Source organism: Rhinolophus sinicus, chromosome 1 (genome assembly GCF_057876585.1).
Source record: "Rhinolophus sinicus isolate RSI-liver-muscle chromosome 1, RSI-T2T, whole genome shotgun sequence".
In the NCBI taxonomy this organism is placed as follows: Eukaryota; Metazoa; Chordata; class Mammalia; order Chiroptera; family Rhinolophidae; genus Rhinolophus; species Rhinolophus sinicus.
The window spans coordinates 206,298,738-206,319,726 of NC_142501.1; the positions used below are offsets into that span (position 1 = coordinate 206,298,738).

General features: G+C 42.8%; 1 protein-coding gene across 1 annotated transcript in view; it reads right to left on the reverse strand.

Annotated features, from left to right (window-relative positions):
* Positions 1–18,519, reverse strand: part of C1QTNF7 (C1q and TNF related 7) — a 92,781-nt gene extending 74,262 nt beyond the window's left edge. Inside the window, exon 1 of the mRNA XM_019740850.3 lies at positions 18,240–18,519. Within this exon, the coding sequence (XP_019596409.1) occupies positions 18,240–18,252 (13 nt within the window). The 5' untranslated portion in view covers positions 18,253–18,519. The remainder of the gene's footprint in view (positions 1–18,239) is intronic.
* Positions 18,520–20,989: the final 2,470 nt, after the last annotated feature.

Here is a 20,989-nt window from a genome sequence, read left to right on the forward strand (position 1 = left end):
TTCTTTGGTTTTGTTGGTGATCTTGCTCTTTAAGACGCCCCCTAAGCATCGAGGTGCTCTCTGGTGTCCCTAAGTTTAAGGAGGCTGTGATGTGCCTTATGGAGAAAATATGTGTTAGATAAGCGTGTTCAGGCATGAGTTATAGTGATATTGGCCATGAGTTCAATGTTAATGAGTCAACAGTATGCATTAAATAAAGTGTCTTTAAACAGAAACACATGTAAAACGAGGTTATGTACTGATCAATCGTTGAAAATGCTGTCACCAGTGTCTTGCAGGACACTCATCTTGTATTTTCCTAGGAACAACCGTTCAGTATTTGCTAACTCAGTCTTTGGAATGACTTTAAGTAGAACATAACTACTGTGAATCGCAAGAATTGACTATGTGTGTTTTTAAACAACTGATGGATGGATTACTTTTGCCCGTGGAACCCAGCTCTCAATGTCTGATCACCTGCCTTGATCCCAGCACTGACTCTTCAGAGGATGGCAGGTTGTCCGAGTGGGGGCCCTGCTGGCCTTTTCAGTGGTCCAGACCATTGCTATGACCTGCCAGACCCTTGCTAGACAAGGCCAAACCCAAGCATGTCAGGGTTCCAGGGGCTGCAGAAACCAGGCATGTCTAACCACACTGCCCTGTCCTGTGATGCGTCATTTCAATGTCATATATCCTCTAACAGTCAGAGCCTGCCTCTTATATTTTATTCCCCTTAACACAGAGCATAGTTTCAAGTGACATGAAAACCATTTTGCATGGTGAAGAGCAGGCACAAGAGAGAAACCTTAATTGAGCCCTAAAAATAACTTGTCATTTTATTTAACATTATGGGGGACTGGGAACTGGATGAAGGGCTTTGGTAAAAGCTGTTGTGCCAACCTCCTACCCACCAGACCTCCCTGCAGACCAGAAACTAAAGGGTTAATGTTTGGCATTGTGTGTGTGTGTGTGTGTGTGTGTGTGTGTGTGTGTGTGTGTTGGGGGGTGGCGCTGCCATCACCTGCTCCATCCTCCTTCAAGGAGCCCCCGTGCACTTGATCTCAGTTTCTCTTCACCACTGCTCTCGGCATTGCCCTCATTCTCCGTATTTCTTTGATGAGGAAAATGAAATTTAGAGGTGTGGACCTCGTTTAAACTACACACCACTAGAAGTGGGGCGTGAGCATACAAATTTGTGTGTGGCCAGTGTTTGTTTGCAAACTGGTTGTCAAACTTGATCTATTGCTTTGTTTGGGGCTTTGACCAATGATCTAAATGAGTTGCTATTATTTAAAAACTGGGAGATCAACTGAGTAGCTGGTGCCCTCTCTGGGTGGAACATGTCCACTCTAGTTTCTCAGGTCGTCACCCCTGCTGCATTCATTTGCATCTCTTGCTTGGCTGCACTGGCACTGATTTATGACCTCCTTCACCACCGTGGCAGCTCCTGACTTTGATCATGTTGTGTCATCTATATCATTTCATCTAATGCTGAAGTTTTTGCTACTATCCTGCAGCTGAGTGAATTTACCCAAGATCATAAGACGAAGTGAGCTGAGAGTCAATCTTAGTTCTCCAGCTCCTTTTCCCACAGAGTCTTCTTGAATTTTTAGAACCTGGAAATAGCACGGACCCAATACCCCCGCCTCTCCCCTGCCAAAGCAAGTCCTGATTAGGAGATCCCTCAGGCACTGATCTCTGGAGATTGCTCCAGGAAAAGCAAGAATCCAGTGGTGCAGCATGTGTGTACACGAGCAGGGGCCGTGTAACACAACAGCACATCTATGGGAAATCGAGTTCAGGGGAGCCCTTCACATTCTGACGCTTCTGCTTGGCAATCATAATTTAAATTTGTGTCCCACTAGGAACAGTTCTTTAGGAGGCAAGCAAATTTCCCCCACCCTGGTGACTTTCCTTTCACAGCAGTTTCCCTGCTTCCTAAATTCAACAGCATGTTTGTAGGATAGGGCCTCCTTCTTTGGGGGAAGTTTCTTTGCTGAAGGAGTGCCTGGAATTCACTCACTGTCAGGATGACATTTCCACATCCAAGGCCACAGGATTTAGACCATTCAAAGTGAATCCATTAGGCAGAGTACAAGCAGCCTAAAGATGCCTGTTTCATCCAAAAGGACAGAGCAGAGCCCAAATGGCACGCAGAGCCTCCAAACAGCCATGACCTTCAGATGTCATGGAATTCCTCTGAGGAAAGTCCCCATCTGGCCCCCTCACTTCCAGTCCCTCCCCCACATTGAAGCAGGCTTAATCTTTCTAAAATTCTGCTTCCCACATGTCTCTCTTACTCAAAAGCCTTTGGTGGGTTCCCCATTCCTGGAGAAAAAAAGTCAAAATGACCTCTCCTGTATTCTGAGTCCTTCGCAGTTTGGACCCTTATCCAACCCTCATCTAACTTTTAGCTCACTGCTTTCCTTCCAAAATATTCTTCTCTGATCAAACAGGGCTACTTGGCTTTCACCAAGGACTCCATAGGCCAGTATTTTTCCCCCTGCTCTCCGCTAGGTATGGGTGTCCTCTCCTTCCTTCGAGACTCTGGCCAAGCTTCTCTCCTGTGAAGTATGAGATTTCTGAACCTCATTTTCCCTAGTTGGAAAAGGGATTTTGATGAGGATAGAGCACCGAAAGGACGAGCCTTTCACAAAAACAGCTGTGGAGGAGGAGGAGATGGTAGTGTCTCTTCGTGAAGATCCATAAATATTGGGGTATACCTTGCCTGAAGCTGTAGACTCACAAGAAACATCACCTTCCAATTTCCAAGGGTTAGAGTGGATACAGGGCCAAATAGACTCCTTGTATAATATATTTCTTCTTTTGTTATTTTGTAAGATTCATTGATTCAAACGCATTTTGGACTGAGTAGTTTCAGCCTTATTCTCCAACTCGTGTCTCGCCTTTACCATTGTTGTTTGTCCGGTTCTTTCATTGTCCTCAACTTCTTTTCTTTCCTTGGTGAATAGGAATAACACCAACCTCACGGGGTGGCTGGGAGGACAGAATGAGCTCATGTCGGTCCAGCCCCTAGGTAGGACGTATGGTACACACCAGACCCAGTAGGCACTCAAGAAAAGCCTCACCTTCCCTTTCTTCTGATGACTTTGTAATCAATTATGGCCACCATGAACAGGAATGTCATCCGAGTCACCACACATTCCCAGGACCATTTTGGTCTGAGACACAAACTTTATTTGAGGTGTTTCTGTATGATGAGTGTATCACATGGCTTCTCTCACATTTTTGTTACACTAACTTTTAAAGAATATCTGAAAATAAGAGGCAGAAGAAAAATGCTCAGCTGATCCCCTTTTTTTTGGGTATGTTGGCAATTTGTGTGTCCAAACTAAACAGTCTCTGTTATGGTCTTACCCAACTTTATTCTCAAAGCATCTAAAACGTCCTGGAATGAACTTGCTGGCAAGTTTCTTTTAAAATACATTACTAAAATATTTTTTCAAAAGGCAACACAAAATGTCACTGGCTCTTTCATGCGGACATTGCATCAGCAATTTCTAGGTCTTTTCATTGGAAGGGAAGGCATTGTTTTGCTCACTCCTTTATCTGAGTGCAAAGGATAACTAGTAATAATATTTACAGATGGCAGCCCAAATGGAAATCATCACTTTGGCACAGAATATGGAGCTATTTGGAACTAATAATACATTTTATTATTAGATTTCATTCTCCTCAGAGCCAATATTCCAGAAATCAAAGCAGTCCTCTGGACTATACATACCTGGATGTATTAGGAGGAAAATATTGCTTGCAAATGGATACTACTCAGTTTTCAGGGATAATCACAGGATGTGGAGAATCAATTTCAGGAATAGAAGACAGCTAGCTGTACTGGCGCATGTCACATGATTGGGCAGGCAGAAATCAGCAAGGGTTACATGTGCAGAAAGGAGGAAGGAACAGGAAGATGGCGGGGACAAACTGTGACGGTTCCTGCCCAAACACCCCTGCACCTGGGCATGCAGCTCAGGATGCTGTGTTTTCAGATTAGTTTTCAGATTGTGGGCAATCCCAATTCTCGTTGCTGCTCCACTACCATCCTGGGCCTCGGTGTCAATGATGACAAACAAAGCCTCCTGCCTACTCCTCTCTAACATGCTTTGTGTCTTGCTTAAGCCCTTCTGCAACCCAAAGTAGGAGATGCAGCCCCTGGTACACTTTTCATTCTTTTCATTCAGAGGCCCTCGCGCTGCGACATGACCTTTCAGGCCATTGTTTTAGTCATTTTGCAGGTTGGATGGAAGTATGCTGCTCTCCGAGGTCTGAATTTGTGCTTTATCTGGACATACAGGGGCAGGGCGAAAAGACCGTGGGCGTTGGGGTCATACAGATCCAGGTTTGAGTCCTGGTGTTGCCACTTACTGACTCTGGGCAAACCACTGAAACTCTATGAATCTCATTTCCTCATCTGAAAAATGTCCTCGTCTGTACAATGGGAGGCAGCCACTTTACAGGATTTTGTGGGGATTAAGAGAGGTTGTCAAGTGACATATTTGACACACAGCAGAAAATTTAACATATGGCAGTTAAAATCAAAGCAAGTACTGGGGTATAAAGCAGAGGGCATATCTGATCAAGATCCTTTGATGAATCTTAAATCATAAAGGTGACATCTACTGGAGCAATGCAAACAGTGTTTTCCTATTTTTCAAAATTTGAATTGTAAGCATATAAGGTGTAGGACACTCATCTTTGGTTCAAAGCTGTTTAGGTCTCTCATATTCTAAAAATAAATCATTTTGCTTTTGCTGTCTTCTCAAGCTGTCTTCCTCACTCTTCCCTTGTGGGTTCTACCGCAGTTATTGAAGGATTGAGATTTACCTGCTATAGAGTCTTCCTAGCCACTCACTGCTTCCTTTCACAGCCTCATTTCTGCTTCCACAAGTCTCCTCAGAATCCCTCTAGAGTCTAGAAATTTACCGATGCACTCACACCGTGCGTGCAGCATACAGCCGGGTCAGCTCTGTGGCTTTCCACCCTGTTCTCTAAAATAGAGCTTCTCAGTCTTGGCTATATATTAGAATCTCCTCATGGTTTTAAAAAATTATTTCTGTCTGGATCCCCCAACCAGAGATTCTGATGTCTGGGGCTCAGTCTGGGCTCTGATTTGTCAAAGTTCCCTCATTGCTAATTAAAGTGCAGCTCAGGTTGAGACCCACAGCTGAGACTCCTTCTCCCCTTTATGTACATAATATTGCAAAGCTCCATTTCTCCCATCCTCCAGACACTTCTACTGAATCTCTTTTGGGGTCTCACTCAAATCCTGTTTAAGTGTGGTTTGGGTGCAAGGGTTGTAATTAAGGCAGTTTATAGTGGGAGTTGTAGCTATGGTGTCGTTAAAAGAATCCTGAAATTTTTGGTTAATCAGAAAGCTTACTGAATGCAGGTTCAAGGTACAGCTGGATGGCTATGGAGAAAGAGAGAAGGAAGGGAGGAAGGAAGGAAGGAAGGAGGGAGGGAGGGAGGGAGGGAGGGAGGGAGGGAGGGAGGGAAGGAAGGAAGGAAGGAAGGAGGGAGGGAGGGAGGGAGGGAGGAAGGAGGGGGGGAAGGAAGGCAGGCAGGAAGGAAGGTTTTATGTTTTATGATCCAAATAACTTAATAACCCGGTATATCTAATGCTTTCTCCTGTATTGAATTTCAGCAGAAGTATCAGGAATATTAACCTTAGCTATGATTGATTCAGCACTATGTTATATCCTCACCTGCATCTATAACATGTCCATATTATAACCTTGACGAGATGGATACTATTGTCCTCATTTTCTACAGCAAGGAAATGGAGATGGGGAGAGTTAGTTCCCCAATGTACACAAGACTATAAAATAACAGAGCTGAGATTTTAACTCAGGGCAAATCCTGTCTGGATTAGAATCTTAAGTAATTGATGCCAAATATTGTAGATTGCTTCAGGAGTCCTATATGAAGCAGAATTTCAAAACCCTGAATTCAGTCTCATATCTCCCATTAGTTTTTCCCTCTCTGGGGCAGGATCCTGCAATCCTTTTCCATGTGTTTTTTTTTTTTTTTTTTTTTTTTTTAATTTTTATTAGTTTCAGGTGTACAAAACAATGTAATAGACATTTATCATTTATATCCCTCACACAGTGATAACTCCCTTTACCCCATCTACTACCCCTCTGACATCTCATGCAGCCATTATGGGCAGAGGACATGAAGAGACATTTTTCTAAAGAGGACATACAGATGGCAAACAGACATTTGAAAAAATGCTCAACCTCACTAATCATTAGAGAAATGCAAATAGAAATCACAATGAGACACCACCTCACCCCAGTCAAAATGGCTATTAACAATAAATCAACAAACAACAAGTGCTGGCGAGGATGTGGAGAAAAGGGAACCCTTGTGCACTTTTGGTGGGATTGCAGATTGGTGCAGCCACTATGCTTTGGTTTTAATAATTCTCATCCCTTGGTTACCCGGCCACATCTAGGCTGTGTGGTGTCGAGTAGTATAACAGCGGCAGTCTTAGGCACTGAGCACTGATGAAGTGCATTCTGGGAGAATGGCTGGTCAAGAACAAAACAGAAAATTTGTGATGATAGTTAGATTTCTATGTTCAGGAGAAAGTGTTGGAATTAAAGCATTCGGTTTTCACTGAAAAGGAGCGGCTAGGAATGAAGATACGGATTTCCCTCTAGGCCTCAGAGGGAAGGTGAGGGTGACAGAAAAGAGGAAAGAGCACAGTGTAAGCGAAGATGAGGAAAATGAGCAACTTTGGGGGAAAGTAGAAAAGGATTCAGAAAACCTTTCCTGCCTCCCCCCTTTCCTCCCTTCCTTCCTTCCTCCCTTCCTCCCTTCTTTCCCTCCCGTGTCTTATACTTTTCACCCAGCTGTCACTTGAACTTGCATTCAGTAAGTTTTCTGATTAATAAGAAATTGCAGATTTCCTTTAGCAACATCCTAGCAAATTGCCTTAATTATAAGATTTGCATTCTTTACTACACAAAACCACACTCTAAATAGGATCAGAGTGAGATTTTAGCACAATACAGCCTTGGCTGCCAGTGGGAGATCAATGGGATGCTGAAGAGAAAGCTGTTAGATGGGGGAAAAAACAATTGTTCAAAACAGGATGCAGGTCACAGCAAAAGAAAAGGAATTAATTTCACCTCCTCCAGCCCAGCACCCTGAGCACACCAGAGAATACACGGGTCACTTTAAGTACGAAAAGGCTCTAGGTTCAGCTGCGAGGAAATGAAATTTCACGCTCAATCCCCGTAACTAGACTGGGCCTTATGGTTCACATATTTTGTTCGTCCTCCATCTCTTGGCTTTGATTTTTAACTTCCACTTCAACTGCTTCATCTTGCACATTTCTTTGAATTTGCCTGGAATCCTGTGTTGACGGGGCACACTGACATTTATAGGGTTCCTACTGTGGACCAGGCACTGTGCTAGGCACTCCCCTTATGGGGCGTATACACTGCAGGTATAAAGTGTAAATACAAGCAAAGAAAGAATTTAGACTTGAGGGGTTGTTGTGGAGAAGAGGGCAAGAAGAAAAGGACGAGAGAGGAAAGGACTTTGGCGAAGATGGTGATGGGAATGAAAGAGAAGGGAAGAGAAAGCAGAAGAAGAGAGAAATAGGAGAATGTCTGAAAGGGAGGGGTTTACAGCATGTGAGAAAAGAGAGATTGTGTAGAATGAAAGAACTGCATGGCACAAAGAATGGGGTAGAAAGAGAGAAGTGGTTGAATAAAGTGGCCGGGTGGGAAGAGGACTGTGGGAAAAGGAGAAAAAGACTGGGGAGGCTGATTCTCCATATAAGTGAGCTGGGGTGTTTTGGACTTAATTGTGTTCCCTCCCTGCCCAGTTAATATGCTGAAGCTCTCACCCTCAATGTGACTATATTTGGAGCTAGGACCTTGAAGGAGGTACTTAAGGTTAAATGAGGTCATGAGGGTGGGACCCTGATCCATTAATCCTGGAGTCCTTATAAGAAGAGAGACAACACAAGTTCTCTCTCTCTCTCCCCCTGTCACTCCCCTCACTGCCCCCCCCCCCCCATTTGTCTCTCCCCTCAGCGCCATATCAAGACATAGCAAGAAGGCGGCCATTTGCAAGCCAGGAAAACGGTTTTCATTAGGAACCGACCCTGTCAGAACCTTGATCTTGGACTTCCACCCTCAGAACCATGAGAAAATTAATTTCTGTTGTTTAAGTCGCCCAGTCTGTGGGATTATTCTGTTCTGGCAGCCCGAGTGAACTAGCACGAGTGGTAAGGAGATTTAAAATTACCAAAAGAGGCTAGGAGGATCATTGTTCACCCCAACTTGCCATCTGTGGGGGACTGGGCAGTAACATACATTTTACATTTCTTCCTCCAATCCAAGAGACATAGGACACTGGCTCTCTTGGCAAGGGGATCATATATTCATGTACATATGTGTCACTACTAACTGAAGGTGAGGCATTGGGTCTCATTTATAAAGTAAGGATAAACAGAGTATCAACCTTATAGGGTGTTGGGAGGATTAAATGAGGGTTTATCTACATGCATACCTTCTGTGTAGGAACGATGGTCTGTTAGCTATTGCTGTTAGTAGTGTGTGTGCATATATGCGCATGTTTATTTAGGAAATTTATTGGAGGGGCAAGGCCTCTTGAGATTTCCTGCACAGCAAGAAAATCTGAACTCTTTATGTCTTTAGATTATATTGGGTTGAACCATATGAAATTGCCATCTCTCTAGGTCAAAAACACAGCAAGTGTGTTTAAAATAGGAATATTTCACATGAAAATCCAGATACATGGATTTTCCTTGAAAAATCTGAAGACCTGGCACCATCGGGCCACATTGCCCTGGACATCACCCATTGGAGTGAGTGGTGACTGCCCATGTTAGGTAGAGCATGATGTCCCAGCTGCCCCTCCGCCCCCAGGTCTTTGTCACGTGCTCGTTTACTCATGCACTGTTCCTGCTTGGTCCTGTGGATTGAGGGTTGTTGCCCCCAATTAGTCTACTGGCTAGAGCTATGGTGACGTGGGGCTGATAACGTACCTGAGAAAAGGGTGTATTTTCTTTTGCAGGCAAAACATTTAGGATAGCAATGCAGATTTATGTGAGCAAATGGCCAGCACAAATATCTCAAATCAAGCGTGGGAGGCCATGAATAATCAAAATAACCATTCTGGAAGAGCCACTCTGGATTTTGTTTGTCACTCTGCTTTGAGGCATCATGGAAACACTTTCCTCTCAGCTGAAGTCTTTGACCTTGATGTGTGTGTGTTCACATGCAAGTTGGCTCTGCATGTGAGTATTTAGTGGGCGTTCATTTCTCTTGCTTGTACTTTTGTTTTCAATCCTCTACTAGATGTCAGTTTGTCCAGTGAGAAGAAATCCCCTAAAACAAACAGGTTGAGGGAACTATTAGCTGGCTGGCCAAAACTGTAATATCAGGCTCCTAACAAGTAGCCTTTGTATTTCGCCTTCCAGCTTGTGTACTTTTTCTTGTATAGTATCTCATTTAATACTGCCAAAAGGTTCTCTGGAGTAGATACATATATTCCCATTTCCAGTGATGAACAGACAGAGGCTCAGAGAGTTCAAATAACTTGCCCACAATCATACAACCAGGAAGGGTTAGAGCTGAAAGAAGCAGCACACAAAGAGATCATAGTTCCAGATTCTTCATTCTTTTTAGTTAACTATGAAGAAAAACAGTACCATAACATGGGGGGAAATAGGCTTTGTTACAACAAGTTAAAAAAAAAATCTGAGTGTCTTAGCTGGTCTTTTTATGAAATGAGCTTACTAGCAAAGCTGATGCAAATTTAGCATTCAGGAAAACAGAGTGTTTAAATCAGAGAGGGTAATAGTTCCCCTGTACTCTGGGTGTCAGACAATATCCAGATGAATAGGAAGAGGAGCTCTGGGAAGTATCTGGTTCTCCCTTAGACAGCACTAATTGAACTCTTCGTTCCTTCCTGCTAACCCTAGACTGGGTTCAGAGTCTTTCTCAATACAGCTTCAAGGAGCCACTATACATACCAGGAAGTTCATATGGAACAAACACTAGCGGAGGAACGCATCTGGAATCTAGTGTCCAGTCTGGACGCCCAATAAGGAGGGGTATGGATATCCTTGGTGAACCACATGGTATCCAGAGAAAATTCCTCCCTGTAAGTGCAGAAGAGCCTTGGGAAGGCAGATGGTGACAGTCTTCAAGTATTTAAAATGCAGGAGGGAAGAGGTGCACTTCTCCTTGCTACTTCTAAAAGCAGAACAAAGACGACTGAGAGATTAAAAAGGGCCAGATTCTGCATAATAAAGAACTTTATGGTTACTAGTGGTGTTTTAATGGGAGGGGCTGCCTTAATAAGCATGAGCTTTTCGGTACTGTTGGCATTGAGGCTGAAGGTCATATCTGTTGTGCAGATAAATGATAAAAGTCTGCTTGGATACAATTCCATCTTGACCTTAGAGACAAACAGGAAGGTAATAAACAATTTCTGTGGTATTTTAAGGGTCCGGTACATAAATTGTCTTCAAGAAGTGATAGTTTTCTTAAATCTTTACACTATATTGGGATCACAAAAATTGCCATTTTTGTAGGTAATAAAGTAGTTGAAGGTCAGAAGTTTTATATGTTCAAAGTAATTCGTACATAGGCAAAGAAATAGACTTGATTCTTTAGACCTATGTCACATAGAGAAAAGGGTTGCCCAAGAAACTGTGAAGAGTTCACTGTGCACAGGTATTGGGTTGTTCTGGGTTGAACTGTGTCCCCCAAATTCATAATTTGAATACCTCAGAATGTGACTATATTTGAAGATAAGGCCTTTAAAATGGTGATGAAGTTAAAATGGGGCACTAAAGGTAAATCCTAATACAATTGGACCAGTGTCCTTTTAGAAGAGGAAATTTGGACACACGGAGAGAAACCAGGGGTGCTCTGCACAGAGAAAAGACCGTGTGAGGACACAGGGAGAAGTGGGCATCTGTGAGCCAAGGAGAGAGGCCTCAGAAGGAAGCAGCCCTGCCGACATCTTGGTCTTGGAGTTCTAGCTTCCAGAACTGTGAGAAAATTAGTTTATGTTATTTAAGCCACCCAGTCTGTGATATTTGGCATACATGGTATATGGTTATATGGAGGAGAACCATACGGGTGAAGGTGGGCAGAGAGGGCCACTAAGAGATAGATTTTCAAAGTCCCCTGAAGACCATGCCAAGGAAAATGGTCTTTATTGTGAAGGAAAAGAAGAGATGGATGCTAATGATCTGAGAAACTGATATATACACCTGTGATAAAATGGATTGGTAATTCCAATAAATTCAAAGACTCGCTTAAATAAGATGTCATTGTTGTCAAATTAAATTTTAGAGTGGAATGGGATAAAAATTACTTCAGAGAAAGTATTTTCTAAAAAAAAAAAAAAAAAGTTAATGATGCCAGAAAAAAACTGAGAAAAAAAAATTACGTACCAATTTAAAAGAGTAAGCTGCTTTGGGGATGTTAGCAATTGGCAAGGTCACCAACTAATGTATTTATGATAGTTCTCAAATATTGTTGGAGTACATCTGGTAGGATGCGTTTTAAGGCAACCACCTAAGCTATGCTTTTCTGTTATTGGTAGAGAAGTCCCTGAAAGTGCAAATATTTAATGATTCTATAATTAGCCTTTTATTCATGAGGACTAACTCCCTCCCCTTGACTTGGAGCAAAGACAGACGTGTGTCGGTATTTGAGCTCTCGTCTAGCTCTGTGATCTTGGACAAGTCACTTTACTTCACTCTCATCTTTCAAATAGAAGTAAATCTCCTTCCCTACTGCCTCCCAGATGAATGATGAGATGGGGTAATAAACCATCTTATGGCGTTATTACCATATCAAGCGGAGTCACACTGTGATCATGGTGAAAATAAAATCTCCATTTAAAACAAATTTTAATTAGAAGTGGCAACTGGAGAACTATCAGACCTCTGGACTGCTAAATAGAAAATAAGGAATCCTTTCCAGAGTCCATGTGGCAGGATGGAAAGGGTGTAGGTTATGGAGACGGGCACACCTTGAGTCTAAATACATGCCCTGTCTCTTAGCACTTATAGGATCTTAGGTAAGCTGCTCACCGCTCATCTGATATGGAGACAGTACATGTAAAATATTGGCACCTGGTAGATGCTTAATCAAAAGACTCTATTAAGCTGATCATAATAATACCTCTTCTGGTGGTAGGTAAACTGAGCAACTTTGGAGGAGTCATTTTGTCAGTTATTGGGGCCCACATTTCACTGACAATTACTGAATACCTATTGTGTGTGTGACAGGGTAACTTTGTGTGTTCTTCACCCCCAACCTATTGTAAGAATGTTTCTTGGTCCTTTGTGTGCCCTTGTTTCAAGGTTGTGCAGAACAGGAAGCAGAAGTTTCTTGAAAACCTGTCTTTCTTTTTTTTCTGAAAGTCCAAGTCCAAGAATATGTGATAGCAGTGGCAGAATAAGAGATCTTTGATGGGAGATTGCCCTAAACCAGGGGATACCGGGGGTTGGGCATCAGTGCATCTGTGAGAAGTGGAAACACTCCCTCTGTGGCCAGGCCTCACACAGGAAGGGCTGTCTAGAACTGCTCTGAAACCAGGTTCCTGGTCTGGACAGTGATTCTCGAGTCCCAAGCAGGGGGTTGAAAGCAGAATCCATAGACATCGCAGGGACAGGCAATGTATAAGAACTGGCATAACTGGTGTGAAGGAAGACCTCTAAGTTATTTGAAGGTGGTGAGAGTAGGAGCCTATTAATTTCTAAAACCAAAGTTCCTGGAATCAGATTCAAGTTGAATTCAAGGAAGTAAAGGTGACATTTCTTGCAGACCCATGTTTGTCGACTGATTGAGAGCTGCTGTAGTGATAAGGCTTTGGAAAATCCCAAAACAAAGTAATTCCTAATCTTTAGAGGCTTACCACCTATTTGGGAGCTGGAGGAGGTTAGGACACCCACATGATACCTCTTTCAGAGCATTGTAAGATCCTGATGTGGTATGAACTGCATGAAGATTTCTCAGTCTCAAAAGGTAGAATTTTCCAAAAGACAGACAGCCAGGATTATGGATACGAGTTTTTCCTGAAAAGATATATTAAAATATACCCTCCCAATCATTGCATGTCAATATCACATTATGTAGTTGCTCTAGCTGTAAACTCATAAAATTTTCTAGACGATAATGTTCTTTTGGAAATACGCCTACTTGATATGAAGGACAAGTCCAGAAACAAGTGATGGAGTAAGGAACTTATAGTTAATGATTTCCATAGAAGTGCTCAGAGGTTTCTCTTCATGGAGTTTGAGAGCTGAGCTCAGAGGTCAACTAGCTCCTCCTGTCCTTTCCATTCCCTACCCCCTCCAATTTCGCTGGGTTTAATCTTGATTTAGTGAGGTCTCAAGGTTGTTGTTTGAAAGACTACCATGATGGCAAAGGCCTTGGTGTAGCAGGTTTAGGAAACTGGCCCATGTCCATCTCTACCCCTCAACTGTTATGTGAACAATGGCTGTTGTTATCTCTTGCCTGGATAAATATCACTTCCTAACTGGAGGTTTAGTCTCTGCCCCTCCTGCACACTGATTAATCATCTTCAATTATTGTTCTAAGAAACTGTCAGGGCGTTACTTTCTTCTTTACAAACTTTAAACGATCGCTACATTTGAAAAATCCAGACTTTATCATTTGGCATTCAAGGCTTTCCGTGACCTGATTCCAGTCAAGTCTTCTCCCCCCTACCAAGTCTTTTAAGCTCATTTCCCCTTGCTTTCTACCCTGTTTCCCCGGAAAATAACATCTAGCTGGACAATCAGTTCTAATGCGTCTTTTGGAGCAAAAATTCATATAAGACCCGGTCTTATATTATGTTAGATAAGATCTGGTCTTATAGTAAAATAAGACTGGGTCTTATATGAATTTTTGCTCCAAAAGATGCATTAGAGTTGATGGTCCGGCTAGGTCTTATTTTCTGGAAAACACAGTATGATTGCACTTTGTTTTTGCCAGGGCAGCTCTCCTGCTACTCCCCACGCTGTTCTCCTTCAGGCTTTTAAAAATACTCTTCTTGCTGCCTGGAATGCCCCTCCCACCAATCCTTATCCATTTTTCAAGGCCAAGTTACATGTTACCTCCTCTTCCTTGAGCATCAGATGAACCTGAGTTTGAGGACGTATTCTGCCCCTTCCCGGAAGACCTCAGACAGGTTTCTAAATTTTCTAGGGCTCAGTTTTCTCATCTGTGAAATGGGCAAGTTAACACCCACCTTGTAGCCTTATAAAGTACACATGGATTAGTCATATTGTAAAGTACTTAGCACAGTTCCTGGTACATGTAATTGTCAAAGAATGTTACACATTACACTGATTTTTCGAGGGACCTGAGGTCTCCTTTTCTCTGAATCCCCATTCCCTTTGAGTCTCTCATATTCTTCCCTGTAAATGTAATTTTAAGTGTTGAAATACACATTTTATTTTCCCCATTCAATTGATAACTCTTTGAAGGTGGAATCATGCGTTATCCTATCTTGGGTCCTTGGCAGTACCTCCTATACAGTAGGCCCTCAAACCATAGGGAAAGGCTGACCTTCCTACTGTGAAATTTCCCTTTTCTGTCACTTTTCTCTTCCGTTTAAAAATTGACAATAGTTTTTTAAAAGGTCAGTTTCCTTAGGTATGACAATCCCAATTGTTGGGCTTCTGTTTCACAGAAGTATGAAAGACGATTCATGAAATGGCTGGTGGAGATTGATAAATTTCAATGAAATCTTGAGAAACTTCATGAAGTTCCTGTGGCCTGAACTTACGGGGCCAACTCAACCTCACCATTTCCAGCATGCATTCCACATTTTATGGTTTGTGTGATAGGCCTTGGGGGAAAAAGTGGTGTCATGTTCTAAAGAGTTTGGAAAACATTAGATTCGAATGACCAACTCACGGAGAGACAGAGTACACAGTAAGAAACAAAAACATGTGAAAATAAATAACTTTCTAGCATGTGGCATGATCAAAAAGTTTTGATTAGTGGCGCCCATGAAGTAACTAACTGAGATAAATTTGAGCAAGTGACTTAGCCTTTCTGGCCTATGGTTTTCTCAAATTGTAAAGTTTATAGTAGAATCCCACTAATAATATCCCCAATAGATTGTGAATTTTAAATGAGACTATTCAAATGAAAAAACCTAGAATAGTGCTTGGCACAAAATAATGGTCAATAAAATGTTATAAATTAATATGTTTTTATTAGTAGAAATAATGTAAGTGGAGTATTTAAAAAAAAGCAAAACTGTGTGTGTGAGAAGTCCTGCAGCAAAGAAACCAGAATTTAATAGCTAATCAGAAAAGCTCACATTCACTGAGCTTTTATATGCCGTGTAGTCTGATTATAGACACTTCACATGAATTCTCTAATTGAATCCTCAGAATGCCCCTGTAAGGATAGATATCCTCATTTAACAGGTGAAGAAACCGAGGCTTCCATGGGCCTAATTTCACAGGGCTGCTAACGGGTGGAGCTAAATTTGAAGTGAGATGTTTTGTGATCCTAGAACCTGAGTTCTGTCCCACCGTGCTGCACAGCTTTCCACATTCCCAAATGTGCCTGACCAGGAAATACTTTTGGTTATTCTCTTACCAGTAGCTCATGAAACGGTGTGGCTTCGGATGCACTTTGGGGAACAGAGCCTCACCACCCCCAATCTACTTGGTTCACAGGAGCAGCCGGTATCTTTCCACCGCTGTGCCTTTGCTCATTGGCCTCTGCCTTGCCCCTCTTGCTTCTGTCATGACATGTTACTCCTTCTCCAAGGTCTAGTTCAAGTGCAATTCTGTGAGGAGCTTTCTTTGACTTCATCGGCCTGATTTTGCAAAGCCCCTCTCATGTGGTTCTCCACATACTTTCTACACTTTCATGTTTGGTCTCTCTGTCAAAGATCATGTTTAAAGAGCCGTGGTAAAGTTTTTGACACAGACTGGATGCTCAGTGAAGGGTGTCCCTTTCCTAGTCCCTCTGGGGTTTGATTCCTGGGCCTGGGGCATTTCAGGTCTTGGTGCACAGACGTGGGGTGTGCGACAGTAGCTGGCAACCTGGGCTGAGTCTGGTTCACGTCCTTTTCACGTTGAGACAGCGAGGCTCCCATACTCCCTGGCAGTTCAGTAGTTAACACTCTCCTGCCTCTGTCCCCCACAGATGTTGCCTCCTCCCCAGCCTCTTTGAGGTGAACAGACGTGAATAGGTCACATTGGGCCACTCATCAGCGTCCTTTTTGGGACAACCCTGACCTGTCCTTTCCAGGGCACTGTCCAGGTTTCATTGCAAAGGCCTTCCCCCCCAACCAGGGGCTGCGCCTCAAATGAGTCAGCTGGCTTGGGGCTTCATTAGCAAGTCTAATCGCCGTTTTGTTTTTGTCCTCTTTGGGGCCTTCTCCGGCCCAGAGGTGGTGCCTGGGGTGGGGGTGGGGGAGCGGTCTGGCTTCCAGAGATGCTGCCAGCCACCATAGAAGTCCATGTGGAGAAGTCCACGCTCCACTCCCCAGCAGTCACGTCATGCCACACGGCGCTTTTCTCGCTTTTCTCGGCCGCACCCATCCCCAGGGTGCACTCAGGCGCCATGTAAACGCTGGCCATCCCAGCTTCCCAGCTGCCTGCAATGAGGTCATGGGGTGGGGTCCTAGAGACCCCCTCCAAATGGGGGGTGCTTCCTTAACGGGCCTGGGAATGGCCAAGGGGATGAGACGGAGGAGATGATGATAATCCTGTATGTCCAACCCACTCTCGATGTTATGTGGCCGGAGTGGATAGAAATGGAAAGAGAAAGGGATGAAGAGAAGGTACGTGGTGGGGAAAGGACGACGGATGGGCAGGCACAAGTCCCTCGCTTCTTCTACTACAACTGCGGATGGAGAAAGGAACTAACAGTTTCTCTTGAACACCTTGCAATGAGCTGATGGAACTGCCTTCTCTCTTTTCTATAATAATATCCCTCCTCTGACCTTAATCTCTTTCCTTTCACTGAGACCACAAAAGACAGGGAAAGTCACTGTAATCCATCTATGGAATCAGAATTTGACACAGAAGGAAAAAAAATATCCTAGACACAAAGCAAGAGGTAGAGTCCTTCTCAACCCAAGCGCGGTGCCTCCCGGTCAGCATCTCACGTTCTCAGGCCTAACGCGTATGTTTGCTAGTGTTTCTGTACCAGTGGGTTTTGCAGCTTGAGGTTGCTTAGATGTCCCAAACCCCTCAAACTCGGTCAAATCTGCAGGGCTTTTTAATTTCTGCCTGTGAGCACAGATGTGTGCGTGGAGGAATGAATGTGGGGTTGTGCTAAATCGCAGCCTGCTGGAAGAATTTGCAGACCTCTGCAAATATCTAGCTTTTTTTGCACCTGGAAGTCTGCCTTGAAAGATGGGAACACTGATAACAGACATTTTCAGGGAAATTGGAACAACACAATGCACATCTACATGCCCCTCCACCTAAAAACCACAAGATGCTTCTCAAAAGACCAATGCATAGAAAAACAAGGATATTCTAGCCTCTCTGCTCCCTACCTGTTTCTGAGACACAATCAAGAAGGCACAACCATCCCATGTATTTACTAGCATTGTCCGTCAATTACAACTTGAATTAACAAACTTCAAGTTGAACTCCCCCCCAACCCCCACCCCCGCCAGGCATAATAACTATAACATCCTCTCTCTGTGGTTACAAAGGAAAAGTCAAATGATTTACTTAACTTTTGAAAACATATTCTGCAAAACAAGTTTACAAGAAGTCATAGCAACCATATTTAAGAGAATTTTTGGAATGTTATTAAAATCTTCCATGGGAAAAATTTCTGACTTAGTAGGAGGCTCATAACTCCGGAAGTTGAGTTGCATATAACAGATAGGAAAACATAGATACTCTGACTTTGGCAATGGATTAGCCCATCACCACACGAGTGGATGCCAGGCGCATCAGAATGGAGATTTTGAAGACTCACACACATTTTCTGAAACAAATGGCATTTTTCATACAGTCAAAGATATTTTACAGAGGTTTGTGCGACGCGCGGAATAGAAAGTAGAGAAAGCACCACTGCTGAGGTTTTCCAACCTCTGATTTATCATTTGTTGATATACTTTCTACAAGTTCCTTATTTCTTTACAAGTAACTGCCTTAAGTTCCATTAGTAAATATTTTTGATGAAGGCCAAAGAAGAGGGAAAAAGAGAAAAACTGCAGTGAAAATGGTAGCTTACCTTTGCTAGGCATTGCTGGTATCAGACTTTCCCCCAAAACATGAGGCTGGCTTGCTTTGGTTGTCCCATGAATTTAGAAACCATTAAAAAATGTAAAGCAGAATACTTGTTTGTTATTCAAAGCTGCTTCAAAACAATATAAAAATTAACTTGATGAAAAATAAAAGTCTCGTCTGAACATGAGAACACGTTTGAAGCTTGGAGCTCATGCTGTGGTACAAAGTTTTGCAACTGTCTTTTTCAGTTTAAACAACCTTCCGCTCCTCCCAGACACTTGCCAACTCCTATAATTTAAAGCAACTGCGATCCTTCCCATAATACTCACATTTCAAAGAGCTTAATATATACTCTCGTTAGGAGTGAGTAGGAATGGATGACGTTCTTCTGCAAACCCCAGACTGAGGCGATTGAGAAGCAAAGGTTTCAGGTATCTAAACTCTTCTATTTCTCTCTTTTATCCATTGACCTTCTCACCGGGTTACTTCAAGTTGCTTCTGCCTTTTCAAGTGATGCCTTGAGACCAAATGTCATTGCTTCACTGGAAGCTAAAAGAGCACATAGGAAAGTCTGTGTCCCATTTTATGGAACAGTGATATTAGTGACAATTGTGTTTAAACATCACTTTTGCTAACACCGTTATTTCCATGCAATTCTACCCTAACTTAGCTGGAAATTTAAATTTAGTGTACGTTATGTTTTCATAAAAGGCAAAAGTACCTAAAATGATGCTATTTGCATTGGTCTTATTTTAACCTTCATCTTGTACGCAAATCATAACCTCTAGGAAGGATATTCGGTTTGCAGAGTCTGTCTACGTAGCTGAATAAGTCTTCTGACATTTAGTCTGTAACCGATGTTCTCAGTTTTACTATTTCCACCATCCTTTCCCAACTGCCATTAATCTCTCCCTCCCCCTGTCTCACACACACACACACACACACACACACACACACACACGTGAATTCAAATTACAGCTAACTTAAAGTGTGGTCAACTGAAAATGGAGATTGCAAAAAATATTTATGGTATATCGTAAAGCAGGTTTTGCTCAGTACCTGGTAGATAATAAGTGCTCAATATACACTTACTGAATAGAATTAAATATTGTGTACGTTCAGACCAATTAACAGTTGTGACAATTTTGTTCTGCATATGTGCTCACACTAGTCAAGCTCAATAGGTCAAAGCTTGTACATCAGAAAACGTGTGCCCCTGCCAGATTTAATGAATGGCTATGACGTAGTAAAACCCCATAAATGAATATAGAAAACATTTGTTACATAAATAAACCGTTTGGTGGAGAAAAGAAATGTTGACACAGGCACAAGCTATTAAGTATGCTTACTATGTAAACTTATGCAAACAAGTTTCAGGATAAAAACCTCACTCATTAATTAAAAACTCCAGATTGTTTTCCACTGTGTTTTTTGAGTCACTTAAAGTAGCTATTATGCTATGGACAGAGGACAATACCTCTGATCTAAATAGTGCAAAGAAAGAAAGAGTCTAAAACTGCAGGGAAAGAGTCAGGTTTCAGATGTTCTGTGCTATGAAAGCACAGGAAAAAGTGGGGTCTCTTTTTGCTCTGGCTTCTACTGGGGAGACGTCTGGAGACACAAGTCCCTGTCGTGTCCTAGACCTGGCTCTGCCCCATTCCACATATGTGACCTCACAAGTGTTGCTTAATTTCTGTAAGCACTGGCTTCCTTAACAGTGAAAGGACAAATACAAATATGGTAAAGCAACCTATCTGCATATATACACATCATACTGCATTTATTCAACAAATGTTAATTAAGCACCTCACGGTGGATCAGGTACTTAGCGAGACCTCTGTAGGAGTCACTGTGATCAACAGCAAAATGGATCATGGGCATGATTGCTGCCTCTCAGCAACCTCAACCCAGTGCAATTGGCCTCAGAGGAAGTGAGTGGTGAGGAAACTGAGTCCAGAGGCTGGAAAGGTGAAAAGCCATGTTTTGCAATGGCGGAACACTTGGTGACCCTGACACCTTTGAGGACTTAGAAGGCTATGTGTGCCAAGTAGCCTTGTTGCTCTCAGAGAAGAGGATGGGGGAAGAAACAGCTGTGTGCACTGGCTGCAATTGAGAGCGTTTGGCATGATGTTTCAAGACTGCAATGTACCTAGGGAAGGAACAGCTACGCTACAAGCAGAAATAAAAGGGGGTAGATAGCATAAATTTGATGGTTTGCAGGAGCCTATCAATTTTTGGAGGGACTTATATTGCAAAAGTAACTATAAGCCTGCACTAAAAATGTTTCTCAAGACTAAAAATAACTTTTTCCACTGGCAGGGAAGTGGATTATTGGCTGCCTGGAGGGCCAGCTCCATAACGTGCTCTGCAGAGGTGGGCAAGGGGGGCCCTCAGCAGGAAGAGCTGGTGGCTGTAGAGACAATGGATGAGGGACTTTCCCCAGAGAGCCAAGCCAGGGCCATATCCAGACACTCCTCCACTTGCAAGGCAGTGGATCCTTCCTGGGTCTACCCAGCCGCACACAGCATCAAAGGCTGCTATGTGTCTCCCGTGACTTCCTTTCATTTTCTGAATGGGAATTTGTATTGTACTTATCCTATCACTGTTACACCATTTGTATTGTGTGTGTGTGTGTGTGTGTGTGTGTGTGAGAGAGAGAGAGAGAGAGAGAGAGAGAGAGAGAGAGAGAGAGAGAGAGAGAGAACTTGTCCTTTTGGTCTTTTGTTCATAAATCACTTTCTTTTTAGTTCATAG